Source organism: Hemibagrus wyckioides, linkage group LG09 (genome assembly GCF_019097595.1).
Source record: "Hemibagrus wyckioides isolate EC202008001 linkage group LG09, SWU_Hwy_1.0, whole genome shotgun sequence".
Classification (NCBI taxonomy): Eukaryota; Metazoa; Chordata; class Actinopteri; order Siluriformes; family Bagridae; genus Hemibagrus; species Hemibagrus wyckioides.
This window is the reverse complement of record NC_080718.1, coordinates 20,460,924-20,474,980: the sequence shown is the minus strand read 5'-3', so window position 1 is coordinate 20,474,980 and position 14,057 is coordinate 20,460,924. Positions and strand designations below refer to the sequence as shown.

The window sequence follows — 14,057 nt, the reverse complement described above, 5'->3', positions numbered from 1 at the left end:
ATAAGCAGGTCATGTTATTTTATGTTAAAGAAAAAGAAAATGCATATTATAATGTAAAGATTAGCAGGAAAGTCTTGATACAGGCTTTAAACTTCAGCAGACACACATATGGGGTTTGTTCATTTTTTTTCTATATTATTTTGAATGTTTTTCCTTTCCTAAAAGCATTTAAAACAAAATTTGTAATTCTTGCATAAGCCTTATATGTGTGTATTTATACTACTTTTATTTTTTTTTTTTTTATCTCTTATTATTATATAACGGCCTTCCCTACACATCAAACTCTTCTGCTGATGAATTATATTGATGGTGACAAATACATTCACAGTAAGTTACAAAGAACAGTAATACTGGCCATGAAATAATGTATAAACAATGATTTCATTGCAGTGATATCTGGAGATGCGGGTTTTAAGTAGTATACATAATTTACAGATTCTCACTTCCTGTATTTGTCGAACAGAGAGAAGCTCTTAGAGCCTCTAAATTGAACAGACAAGCTAAAGGCCATCACCATCCTATACAATAGTCAGGCTTCTGTTGTCTCTCAGTTACACACGTGAAATGTGTTTATAGGCTATAGTAGAAGAAGTCAGAATCTCTGGACCAGAATCTATAGCCAGGTTGGAGTGAGCTGCTTTATACAGCAGTAAATGCGCTGACATATTCAGTCGTCCCTGGAGAGCCTACTGATGCTTTGAGGACAGTCCCAGGCCTTTTTCCATATCACCGAGCTTGTGTTGCGCTATGTACAGTGTCTGGTGTGTGCTGGGAACAACATGAGAGAAACAGCCACAGTACTTTGGGAGTATATCTTTTCTTTGTTCCTTTTTCTCAATTTTTTGACATCAAAACAAAAAACAAAGAAATGTGACACATGAATTCTTAAATGAACAATCAGAGATATTATTGTACAGCGTGACCAAAGTGATATAATACACACAATAAATATATTTTAGGAGAAAATAAAATCCCTTTTCATTTTTGACATTTTGAACACAGTGGACCAATTCTGACTGGCGCATGCTTAAAGGGCTTTTGAACATTTTTGTTTGTTTGCCTGTTTGTTTGTTGTTGTTTTTTTTGTTGTTTTTTTGTTTTTTTACATTACAGTTAGCATTACAAATATACAAATAAGTGTCTAATGTAAAGGAATAAATAAAGGTTACAGTGAAGTTACAGTGTATATGGAACTCACACTGGGCTTTCAAAATGCATGTGCTGATAACGTGACTATTCAAAGTCACGTAAATGATGTGGTGGTTAATTGGATGGTACATGTAATTCAAGTAAGTTAGGGTTCATACAGATAGACCACAGAAAGTAGTATAGGAATAGCTGTGTTGCCAAAACTGGAAGCGTTAAACACAGAGAAAAGTCAAACTGCATGCTGGAGTCACAAATGCACAAATTATGAACTGCAATATGGAAAAAAAATAAAAGAGAACAGTACTGATTAGGAATAGTACCAGCATGATTGTAGTCAGAATTGGTCCTTGTTGTCACCCACATCGTCTGCAGAATAAAATGAAAAATGCCCTGTATCACATTGTCCTTATTCGCTTTGCTGAGCCTCTTCCATACACAGGACTGTGGCCACTTCAAGTTTAAACAGTTTTATTGAACAGGTGCATGCCTATTCATCCATTAAGTAGCCAATGAGCGTACAGCAGAATTCTCCTTGGCCATTGATATAGTGAGTGAGCTGGCCACCATCACCCTTTCACTATGTCAGTTCCTTTGATCACAGTATCAAATTGTGACAGCGCCACAATTTACAACATCACATAAAATGACATCAGTAGTATAAGCCGTCCCTTTCCGTCTAGACTCTCTCGAATGGAGGAAAAAGGGGGTGACAGAAATCTACAGTACTGAACTACATTTCCAATCATGCACCACAAAGGTCAAACAAAACAACATGGCGGCTCTCTTTCCAAGCACAATTCACACAGTTGCTCCGATGCTGCTCTCAGACAGGAGTAGAGTGATGCCGGTGGTTTCTAGTCATCCATCATGGCCACTCACATAGTTGGAAACCTTTGGAGGGGGAGGTTTAGGAGGGTAATTAGCTGTTTATGCTCCAAAGCCCTTTTTAGTAATCAATGCATCAGTGCTGTTGTGTCAACATGGGGTCAGGAGCCCTCAATGTGTGCACACACTATTCTTCAGGCTTCTGCCACCTTTGCAGGCCTAAAAATATCGCTGGTGTGAAAAACCTGCACCTGCTGTTCACCTTCATTTGGATACATTGCTATAAAAGTGCCGCGACTATAAAAAGTCCTGGTCACGTCTAAAATGGGCTGAGCAGATGCTGGGCACCTTTCTTCCTCTGTGCGGGATGGCTTTACCCGCGGCTTAACACACCCAGAATAGTTCCTTTGACGTATGGGCCTCTGATTGTTTGAACATGGAATCTCCTGGACTTATGCCACCTGGCATAAATCATTTAATACCTCCTCTGAACCTCATTCCCCTCTCCACAGCCTTCCCCCCTACCAATCCCTCACTCATCTTTCACTCTGCCCAAATCAGGTCTGTTTGTCAGCCTGCCAGCTAACATTTAGCACCAGCTTACACCGCTGACCAAATTTGGACTGAAGGAAACATCAGCAATGCTAACGACCATCAGCAAATGGGCACAGTGCAACAGGCAAGTGGTGCGATTTATTGCTGAAATGCACTCACTTGTACACATAATGTATGAAATGTAATATGAAATGTGTTCTAATGGCAGCAGCATTGCGAAGCAGTTCGATTAGATCTGTACCATCAGCTCCCTTTATTGCTGAGTTACTACACAGTAAGACGACTGACTACCTGGCTTAACTAGTTTGTTTAAACATGTTTACCAGTTGTGTCACTTCCTGTACATGGTATGATTAAATCCTTGCTGCAGGTTCACTGTTCTGAAGAGGTATATTCAAGAACATTTAAAGTGAAAAACAAAAAACAAAAAAACAAAAGCTCACATTTTATGATTTACACGTCTTCTCATCCTTTTGAGCAGAGCAAGACAACATGGCTGCCATTTTCCCAGACGTTTGCCAGTCATTATTGTATCGCCCCGTGATGAATATTTACAAGTCCCGGACGAGTTCTTCGGCCCCGAACGATCGCATGTGTTTGACATGCGATGCTCCACGTTACGTACTGTTTCTGATTGAATCATGACATGTATAGAGTTAGATTTTCAAAAACTGAAAATAATAATAAAAAAAATGCCTGTCCACCTTATTGAGAACACTCAGAGTTAGAGAGATTTCTTTCTTCGTACATAATCACAGACCATAAACAACAAAAAATCATTACTGTACAAGTACATAGGATTTGTTATATATTTTTAAACTCTTCATCATTTATATTTATACTGAGTTTTTCATTTTGCTTATTTTTTTTTTAAGGTTGTTCTTTAAAAACATCTCATGTCCGTGAGAGAGATAGAGGGAGACAGAGATTTGAATAGACAAGAGAGGGAGAGAGGTGAGTCTGTAACCTGCTTGTCAATCAACAGTGTGTCTCTCCTCTTGTTTCTCCTCAGTTAGTGTGTCTCTTAAAGTCCTGGCCGTCTTAGCCTGGCCTGTTCACACCTTGGCCTCCAGCATTTCCAGGAAGAGTTTGTGCATGGGCACTTTGCCCTGCACCTTGATGCTGTAGAAGTGTTGCACGGCCTTGGTGGCGGTCTGCCGCAGCAGGGGCAGGGTCATGAGCAGCTTGCCTGCCCGCCGTGGGTCCTCTGTGTGCTGGCTGTTCTCATAGTCCTGCAGCGCTTCATGGAGAGCGTCCTGCAGCTTCTGAACTGCTTCCACGTCCTCTATGTGCATGGAGTCTAATGACGGAAAATACACACACACACACACACACACACAAAAAAAACATGTTCATTAACACTACTTTCCTTAAACAACAATAATGAATTTCCTCAAATATGAAATGACAATTACAAAATATTTATAAAAGAAAAAAATTTATTAATTATTTTTAAAAAATGTAGTGAAATATTTATTTATCACAAAACATGAATGACAAAAAAATCCCAAAATTCTACTCTTTAACTCAGCCAAGGTGTTTTTATGTCACATATGCCGACAGTTATTAACAATATATTTACAATAGTTTAGAGGGTTTAATTCCAGTAATAATAATAATAATAATAATAATAATAATAATAATAATAATAATAATAATAATAATAATTTAAAACACTGCATTGGTTCTGCCAATTAATCAGACACTCTGCTCAGAAGAAAAATCACATTTTACTCACTATGATCAATTTTTATGTATACTTCCCGTGTGTTCTAAATACACGTATAGCCTTAAATGTTAAAATATTACTTGCAAAAAATAATCATCCAATTTTTAAGATGTTCTGTAAAATGATAAATTATTATATACTGTATAACTAAATACACACAGGCATCCTGGCATAGAGCTAAATCCCTCTCTGTATCACCTCACACACACACACACACACACACACACACATACACACACACACACACACGCACACACACACACACACGCACACACACACAGACACACACACACAGACACACACACACACTTATGTAGAGAGAGAGGGAGACTCAGAGGGACATTGCCACAGCAGTTGTTAAAGGGGTGTCTGACACCTCTGAGGAGGGATGTGACTGGCTGCCTGGCTGATCTCACCTTGGTGAATATTTCACCATGTGGGACAATAAAAAGGAAAACAGATTTCAGAATTCGAAAATTCATTGAGTGGAACAGCTGCATTCCCAAGACCTTGAGATATTTCTCACTATGACCATTCGAGAGACTTAGTGGCGAATGACACTGTTTTTGAGGTGGTGACAGTCAGTCAGGGAGCAAACAAAACTGTGTGTGAAAGTCTATGGATTACGCAAATGAAAAATAGCTGTTCTGAGAAATAGTTTGGAGAAAATCTATCTTATTCTGTTGCCTTTGCTAGATGTGTATATGACAGTGACATGACATGGCTTTAAACGGCTCCAAATGTAAGAACTACACACATCACATAATATTGAGCTTGTGTAATCTGCCTTGATATAAATATTTTACAATGTCTTAGGATTTATTCTCATATTTATTCCCACTATGTGTGTGTGTGTGTGTGTGTGTGTGTGTGTCTGTGTCGGAGCGGGACAGATAGAAATAAAGGATGGATCATTCGTATATTTGTGCCCAAGAGATATAGAGTGTATGGGGAGCATTAAAAAAACAACTTTGAAGAAACAATTTCCTTGCAATCCATCAGAGAGGCCGCGTCGATCCGATTGATAAACTGCTAATTACAAAATCAATCGCTATGAATTTTCACAGCTGTCAGACAGAGGCACTCCCATGAGAGCCTTTGCACAGAGCCCTTGTTCGAGCTCTCGGCACGCTCTGCTCTTCCCCCACCCTGATCCTCCCGGCCCCACCTCTCTGCAAAAGGTCTGTCATCCGAAAGTAAAGCAAAGCCCACCCTCAGCATTTTTCATTTTTCCAGCAAACAAAAAGCGAGGCATAGAGAGAGAAGAGAGAGAGAGAGAGAAGAGAGAGGGGGAGAGAGAGCAAGAGAGAGAGAGGGGTGGAGGGAGATAGAGGGATAGAGAATGCTTGCTCGCGGGCTCTGTCCAGACATTGATCAGAGAGGGACAGACCGTGCCTTCTGAAAAGCGTGCTGTCGATACGGGCGCCTCGTCTTCTCCCCCGGAACAAACGAGGCCCATCACTCCCTGATACTCATTCCATTCGACTTAACACATTTTATTGACAGCCCCTGTGCTCCTAATGAAATGCTAAATTTATCTCCTGTGGCTGCAGGGCCCCGTGGCTACTGTTATGGAGATAGAGAGAGAACGAATGGAGGAATGCCACAACACGGAAGGCGTTCAATTAAAAGCTTGGCTCTCCCTCCTCCCTCGCCCGCTTTCTCTTTCTGTGTGTCCTTCATGTTTATCTCAGCTGTATCAATTTAGAAGGCCACATCAAGATGGAGCAGATTAGAGAACATTCAGGATGGAGTCTATTCTTGGGGTTTTTTTGTTCAATTTTGTGGATCTATCAGGGAGTTTAAACAAGCATTCGACAACAGAATGCATAGAAGTTTTAATGACATAGGCAATATACAGTGACTCTATCCACCTGAACCTGTAAAATATCCCCATATTTCCCAGAATTCTCTGTGATATTAAAGCTTTCTTATATAATACAAGAATATAATACAACAGTATCCTATGTCATTACTGTAGTCTCAGCTGTACCTGAATTGGCGAGAGCGATGGCCTTGAGTGTGACAAACTCCTCCTTCTCCACCTTCAGCTTCTTGTACTTGCGGACGAGCTGCAGGATGGAGACGAAGAGGTCCAGTAGGCCCGTGAGCCGGGAGTGCTCTTCGTCCATCACATAGTCCTCGGCGTAAACCAGCTCGTCCTCGTAGGGCAGCGAGCGGAAGACGATGCTCAGGGTCAGAATCTCCATCCAAGCGCTCTGCAGTAGACTCATCTGATCTCCCAGAGACAAGCTGGAAAAACCTGAGACCCAGAAGAGAGATGGTGGTCAATTTGTCATGCCTGCTTCAGACTTGCCAACAAGAAAGTCAACAAAGAAAAAAGGATCAAATTTTATTTGAGTTTGTTTGCATTTGCCTATTATTTTTGTTTTTTATTACCCAGTACATCATTATCATTAGAGGCTGAGAATATCACTTCATTTTTGCCAGAAAATCATATCTTGTCTGGCAGAAAAGGATCAATTCAGTAACCTCACAATGTGAAAACATTTAAAATTAATTGATGCAACAATCATAAATTAATTTGCTAGTTTTAATTGATTATGAATCTATTATTATTGAAAAAGACAACAACTGGCATGTAAGAAAAATGTCATATTTTCAACAGAAGTAAATTTAATGAGCTAGCTTAATTTTTTTCATCAAATATTAAATCATATACTGGTAGAGCAAACATTAGCAATAATTTTAGAAAACCCTTTTTATGAAACTAATAGATTATGAGAACTACAATGAATTGTGGAAAAAAATTAAGACAATGCTCGAGTGAAGCAAATCCCTAAACCTTGGCTAACTGATTTCAAAGTGGCTAAAGACACAGTGTGTCATGGGGATGCACTGATAACCATCTCATCCCTTTTTCCTCTGCCCTCACCTGTCGATAAACTCTTCACAGCCCTCTGCCATCATTGAAACCCCCTCCCTTCTTTTCTTTCCCCTCACCCAGTGCCTGCCAGGCATCTCCATCTTGACAGTATATTAGCGCTGGTTGCAGCATCTGATGATTAAAATGATTGCTTTTACAAGTTTTCTGTTGCAGTCCTGTCTGCCCCTACGTGATTAGGAAGGTGATAGATTACAGTATTGACTGGGTCACACGGCATACCTGCCTCCAATGTTTTCCTGCTTTCATATAAATGATTTGATTGAGGAAGAGTTGAAGAGGGTGATGTTTATCTGCTCGGCATGTGACACTTTAGAGTGGTGGCAGGGTGAGAGAGAGACTGAAAGGAGGAGAGAAGAAGAGGCAAAAGGGGAAAAAAAAGGGGTACCTGAGTGTTTAATTTCCCTTATCAGAGGGGCGAACACTGGCTGCGTGTGCTGGGGGATACATTAATTAACAGATTGCGATCAGCGCTGCAGGGACCCTCACAATGTGAAAGGGAATCAATAGGGCCAGAGTAGAGGTGGCGGAAAGAGAAAAGAGAAAAGACAGAGAGGAAGCCTGACAACAAACTTAACGCACAAATCCGCCCAACTAACTGAAGACTAACGATTAAACACTTAGTACGTCTAAGCGGTTGCTAAGCATCATTTATCGTCTGCTCTGCTGTGATATAAAACATCTGTTTACGTGCAGTGTATATGCCTGCTGAGGATGTAACTGAATGCGAAGACGTTATTTAAACTGAACAGATAACGATGGATAAGACTAGGAAGCGCACTATTGTCAGAGAGGGTCACAGATGTGTGCATCTAAATTGGTTCTAATCATAGACAATTAGAAACAAAAAATAATGCAAGGTGGTCGGCTTAATAAAAATAAAAAAATAAAACAAACAAACGAAAAAAAGAAAGCCATGTTTTATTGTTTAGGCCATGCCCACGTTCGGTTTAAATCCAAATCCAAATATTCTGAACATTAAACAAAGAGATATATGGACAGCGGTATTGTGTTACACCACTAATGCATACGCAATACAGATTCATCAGCACATGAACTTTGCATGACAATCACAAAGACAGCTTATCAATGAGCCGTGCCTCTCTCCTTGGACAAGCAAGGGTGTGCAATGTTCGACACGCACAAAAACACAACAAAACATCCCCTGAGCACCCCACATCCACCAGCTCTACACACCCATCAGACTCGGCTGCCAGCAATTACACACGCTGAAAGGCCTGGCGTTTAATCGTCTGTTACGGTTTGTTGTGAGATGGTGGAATGTGGAACGGTGTGTGTTGCCCACCCAGTCTCTCTCTCTGTATGTCTATATATATATATATATATATATATATATATATATATCCCCATCTCTCTCTCCCTCTCCCCTACACTCTTTCCTTCCACAGTACTGAATTATCACTCCAAATGGGATCTTGTGTTTTTCCTCTCGCCTTTTTCCACTCAATTTAATCAAGTAATGAAGTGACTTTCCGACTCTCTAGGTCAAATGGTGCTCGGGCCTTGGCACTTCCGCAGAGCTTTGCCGAAGTGCATGAGGAGCTGGCGATTCCTGCGCTAATGAAATATCAATATTTACATCTTAATTTCCAACCAACTTCCCCTGCATGCTTTGACAAAACATGACACAATATTGACCAATCTGGAGGGCCTGGCTGCTGAGTCTATGTCTTTGGCACATTCGCAAATAGAGTGCTTAGTGTCGATGGGCATTAGCCTTATAGACTAGATGCTGATGCGCTGCTCATCATCTTAGCTTTAGAAGCCATTTCTTTCAGTAAGAAACATAGGCCTCAGGCAATGGGAAGGAAAAATGTAGAAAAAACGTAGCCACCACTGAGTGTAATAATATGATTACGTAATGCCACATGGCTCTGAAAACATTACTAAACTGATAAATGTCAGATATAAATAAAAGTATGGAAATCCTGTTAGTATTTTAGTCAGGCATTTGAAAGCAAGAAACATTCCGAAACATTAAAAAATTCTTTCGATATTAGAGAGGGCAAACAAAAAAAATAAAAAATAAATATACAATTTGCTTGGCTGAAAATGACGGAGCATGGTCTGAAATCAATGATTAGACTACGAGGCTTTCTCACTTTAAAACACAACTCACGCCATTTATAATGTTTCTTATATTTAGGCTTTTGAATTTTTTTCTATTAATTATTTCTTCTGTTAATTATCCATTTACGTTGCTTCAAATCAGGTCACCTATTTGATGAATGTTAATATTTTTAATATTTTTAACTTATACTTAACTTTACACTTATACTTATATATATATATATATATATATATATATATATATATATATATATATATATATATATATATATATATATATATATATATATTTAAAAACTCAAATTATATATATGGTTCACATAAAAGGAGAGTATCCACTAAATCTTTGGAGAGTCCAAACAATGAAAATGATGCACCTCGTGCAAGCACAGCAAGCAAAATAAATTTAGCATCTCACTCTTTCAGTTAGAGACAGCCAGTCAATACGGATTAAGGTGTTAGACTATGGATTGGAAGGTTGTGAGTTCAAGTCCCAGGTCTGCCAAGCTGCCACGGCTGGGCCCCTGAGCAAGGCCTGTAACCCTCAATTGTTCAGTTGTATAAAAAAAGAGATAAGATGGATAAGGGTGTCTGCTAAATACCGAGAACTGTAATGTAATGACTAAGACAAGTGATCCATTGGTTCCACTGACATGTATTATTTATGTGTATTATTTTGAATTGCTGGAAAGATTTTTTAATATTATTTTTGCTATTTAGTATATTTTAAAAGTCTATTAGTTGCCACTATCCAAACAAAAAAAAACCCTGAAAGGCATTTTTTCTAACAGTGTTTCTCTATGTTCAGGTGAGACCTGAAGTTGCCCACACACTCACCAGCACATTTTCACATCCAGGCCGAAATGTTTTTGAAAACTCAATTTATCAAGTCTGTGAACAAATCCCCTGTGTGGTCTGTCTTCAACACCAGTATAAAAAGTAATCAGTTTTTAGCTTGTTTTTATGCAGCTCAATAAAGCTCATCGCTCGAAACAGCCGCTGTAACAAAGACAGGCTTGGCTGGCTCTCAGTGACATATTTCATGCCTGCTGACTCAAAGTCAACATTTCTGAAAAGGGGTAAAAGCCTCAGCTCTGGAAAAGAAGAAGGACATTTATAGCCCCAGAAGTCCTTTATAAATAAAATAACAGCAAAACAGCAAGTTTTAATCCTAACACATTTACAAGCTTATATATGAAATTGTATTTCCTCCTTGACCTCATGCCCTCCTGAGTTTATGTGGAATCCTGTACTGCTGATGTTTATTTCTTTTCAGTGTGATAGACTTACTAACTACTGTTTAGTACAATAGCCCGCCACGGCCATTAACGTAAACACAATGCGCCGTATTACCATGCGGGATACAAAGAATAACTGCTGAGACAAATCCAAATCTCATCATTCAAACTCCTTCTATCAGAAGTAAACGCTCCCAAAGATATAGGAGCCATGATGTGGCATTTGCACATATCTCTTGTCCTGTGATCAATCAGCGGGATGCATTTTGTCATTTTGTCCACCAGGAGAGGGGCTGAAATTAAGTACTGCACATTTGTGTTGAGCGGAACTTCATATTCATATTAATTTATTATTGTTTCCTTATCCCTGAGGACCATTAGCAGTGCTCATAAAAAGAGATGTAATTACGAGGTATAGTGGCCCCCTCCAGCTGCACCCCCTCATATTTCACCCTCAATCTGATGAGAGAGAATGTGTGTGTGTGTCTGAGAGAGAGAGAGAGAGAGAGAGAGAGAGAGAGAGAGAGGTGCATAACACAATTCAAGAGCTTCACCGAAAAAAAAAGGAGAAAAGCAAAAGAAAAACAAAGCAAACAGATAAATTACAGAGAGGTAGACTGACAGAAAAGGAGCCATAAAAAAGAGAAAAGGCTTCACTTCCAGCACTTTAGACACAGAACAGCTCTATCATGGCTCCTAATCAGAGAGACAAGCCGTACAGACTCTTAGCCAGCAGCTATCAAAGGCATAACCAGCCGGGGGCTCTTCTCCACTGTTGTGTTTCCAAAAGTAGTCTGCTGAGCTTCCCCGCTTCACCCGCTTGTCATTGCTGCGTTGAGCGACTTGTTTATGCTCGGAATCTTTTTCACTTAAACGAGCCTCTATCATTTCACTGACCTCAAGTTAAGGTCATATTCTATATAAATGTATATAATATAGGAGCGCTGCATGTCTGTGTCATCGGGTCGGGTAAGAATAATGTGTCGGAAAAAAGAGAGATGAATAGTCACAGAAATAATAAAAAGGAGACAGAGCATACATACAAAAAAGCTTCTTATTAATGTTCACAATTCTTTAGGAATTTCCATGACCATATCCTTTATGATGCTTGAATAAATAATTTGAATCTGCGTCTGTTCAGAGATTCAGTGAAAGTGCTTAGAAAAGCTTAAAAATGATTTTCAGTCTGATGACTAAGGTGCCATGGGAAGCTGTTATATTTAAAACTCTTGGCTTGCACTGAACATTGTAAGAAAAAAAAACAAAGCATTGTGCAAATTTCATATTTAGCTTTGACATACAGATCTGTTGGAACAGAATAAATTAAAACGGAAAGCCTCTTCAAGCTGAGATCTACAGTATCAGGGCTTTAAATGATAAGAAGCCCATTAGACATGAGCACATGCCAGGATGATGGGTCATTTGGCCAGTGGAGTGTGAACGATATGAAGTTTCGTAATGTTAAATACAGTAATCCCCTTGTCTTAATCTGCTGTTTTTGACCTTCTGACCTGACTCCACTGCTACTTAGTCGTCCCCAGAGAGCCACTGCCTTCACTGGACATTATATATCTCTGTTTAGCTCAGTGACAGGGAAGAGACGAGAGCCTTAATCAGTCATGTAATTACACTTCATTTATTTCTGCTGCTGAGCAGATTCACTTGTTAATGAGTAGCTATGTCCTATTGACTACTGAATAAAAGGTCTGGCCAAAAAAAGACTCAATGTGTTGATGTTTTGTTCTCACTAAAAAAGAAAAAAAGCTAATTGAATTGAAAATGAATTCAAGTTAAGGTTATTTTATAGAACCCCCCAGGGTCCAGGGTTTAATCCTGAGCTTGGGTTACTGTCTGAGTGGAGTTGTGCATGTTCTTTAGACATGTGGGTTTACTGAGGGTTCACCAGTTTTCTCCCATCACTGAAAGGTGGACTGCTGACTCTGTCCCAAGGTGTGAAGGACTGTATCGCTGTATTTGTACCCTGTGATGAACTTGTGTCCCAGCCAAAGTTTATTCTCACCTTGCACACAGGTTTGGGTGGGTAGTGTACGCTACTGATCAGAAGGTTAGGAGTTCAACTCCCAGCCTTGCCATGCTAACACTAGGAGGCCTACCCTCATCTGCACAATTTTATTCTGTCTTAATTGTAAGCTGCCTTCATAAAGCATTAGAATTAGTTAGACTAATAAATAAGGGAGGTGTTTGATTTTGTTTTTACAAGAGGAATGTGTACATACACCCACAGACCACCCCCCATGCACATAAACAATCTCTCCTTTGACAGCACTAACACAACAAAAATAGATCTTGCCCTTTCCTGAGTGTAACCCCGCCTAGAGCAGCAGATGTCCCTTGCATGGTCCCGGAAGCCCCCCTTCAAATCTCCATCCCTGCATGCTGCATCTCAAGCGTGGGGCGTCAGGCCTGGGCCTACACCTGATTGCTCCATCCATCTTGATCTGAGCTGCTAAAGCCTCCGTCAGTGGGTAAATTGAATATACTAAGGCCTGTCTGTTGGTGTCTATATTTAATAAAGGCCGCTGATGAGGTGCTGATTTATCGGCCGGCAGTATTCACACTCCATTACAAGGAGATTACACAGCTTGAGAGGGATCAGCCTCGGCAACACAGTAAGGAGATTTCACAATTTAATGGCAAAGAGAAAACAGCGAGCTTTGGGTAGGTGGGGAGAATGGGGGGTAAGATAGGAGTAATCTTGTGCCATGAGGTGTGTGCTGAGATATGATAGCTGTAAGCTCTGAGAGGTGATCATTTTTAATACTTTCGTATATTAGGTCCTCAGCTTTCTGTACCTATGAGGACTAGGGATAGCTGATATTACTAGAAATAACTGACCTTTCCTAGAAAGCTTCACATTTTTAACAAAATTATTTAGAAAGTATGAAGCTTTAAAAAAACATATGAAGGTTCAAAGTGTGTATGCTCATATAAAACCATCATAGATGACGCTCATAAAATGAGAGGCATCACAGGACAAGAATAGCTACTACGTGGCTATGGCAGGATCATGTGGGAAACAATTCTCCAGACTCTCTCAGCCCAGAAATCCCTAGAGGAAAAATCCTGCCCTCTGAATCTGGGGCTTGGGGGCAGGTGACTAACAGCTGTCTAATGTGATGAAGCAACTGGGTTGCACAAGATGCGGCGTGTAAAGCCTTATTCCAAACCATGGCATATGACATTACCATTCAGCGTAGCACTCAAGCCGCAAAAATCTGACTATTGATACTGTGATACGTTCTTGCAATAAAAGCTCTGCCACTATTTTCCATTTTCTATGCTTACTATACTCACCATAGCAGAACAACCTACTGATACGTTTCTATTTTCAGCCATCAAACTTCTTTGTTCTTCCTCCAAATCGGTAACCAGACTGCATTTTATAGTGTGTCAGGCTGTAAGTAACTACAGTAATACTTCTGTCAGTTGGACACTGTGAAATTGGAGATGGAGAAGAACAAGTAACGGCGGTATGTATGTCAAAGGTCTTTAGCACCTCGGGAGTAAAAAGGCCATCTGTCAACATTTCCCACACATCGACCTT

At 39.9% G+C, this 14,057-nt stretch overlaps 1 protein-coding gene across 4 annotated transcripts in view; it reads right to left on the bottom strand.

Moving 5' to 3' along the window:
• Positions 1 to 419: 419 nt before the first annotated feature.
• The window catches only part of esrrb (estrogen-related receptor beta), a 51,180-nt gene continuing 37,542 nt past the window's right edge, over positions 420 to 14,057 (bottom strand). For 3 of the 4 annotated variants that reach the window (XM_058398340.1, XM_058398339.1, XM_058398338.1), the window contains exons 7-8: positions 6,252 to 6,521; positions 421 to 3,829 (exon numbers count right to left, since the gene is read on the bottom strand). In XM_058398340.1, coding sequence (XP_058254323.1) covers positions 3,585 to 3,829; positions 6,252 to 6,521 — 515 coding nt within the window. In that variant the 3' untranslated portion in view covers positions 421 to 3,584. Of the gene's footprint in view, positions 3,830 to 6,251; positions 6,522 to 14,057 lie in introns of all 4 variants that reach the window. The other variant, XM_058398341.1, reaches the window with a different exon arrangement.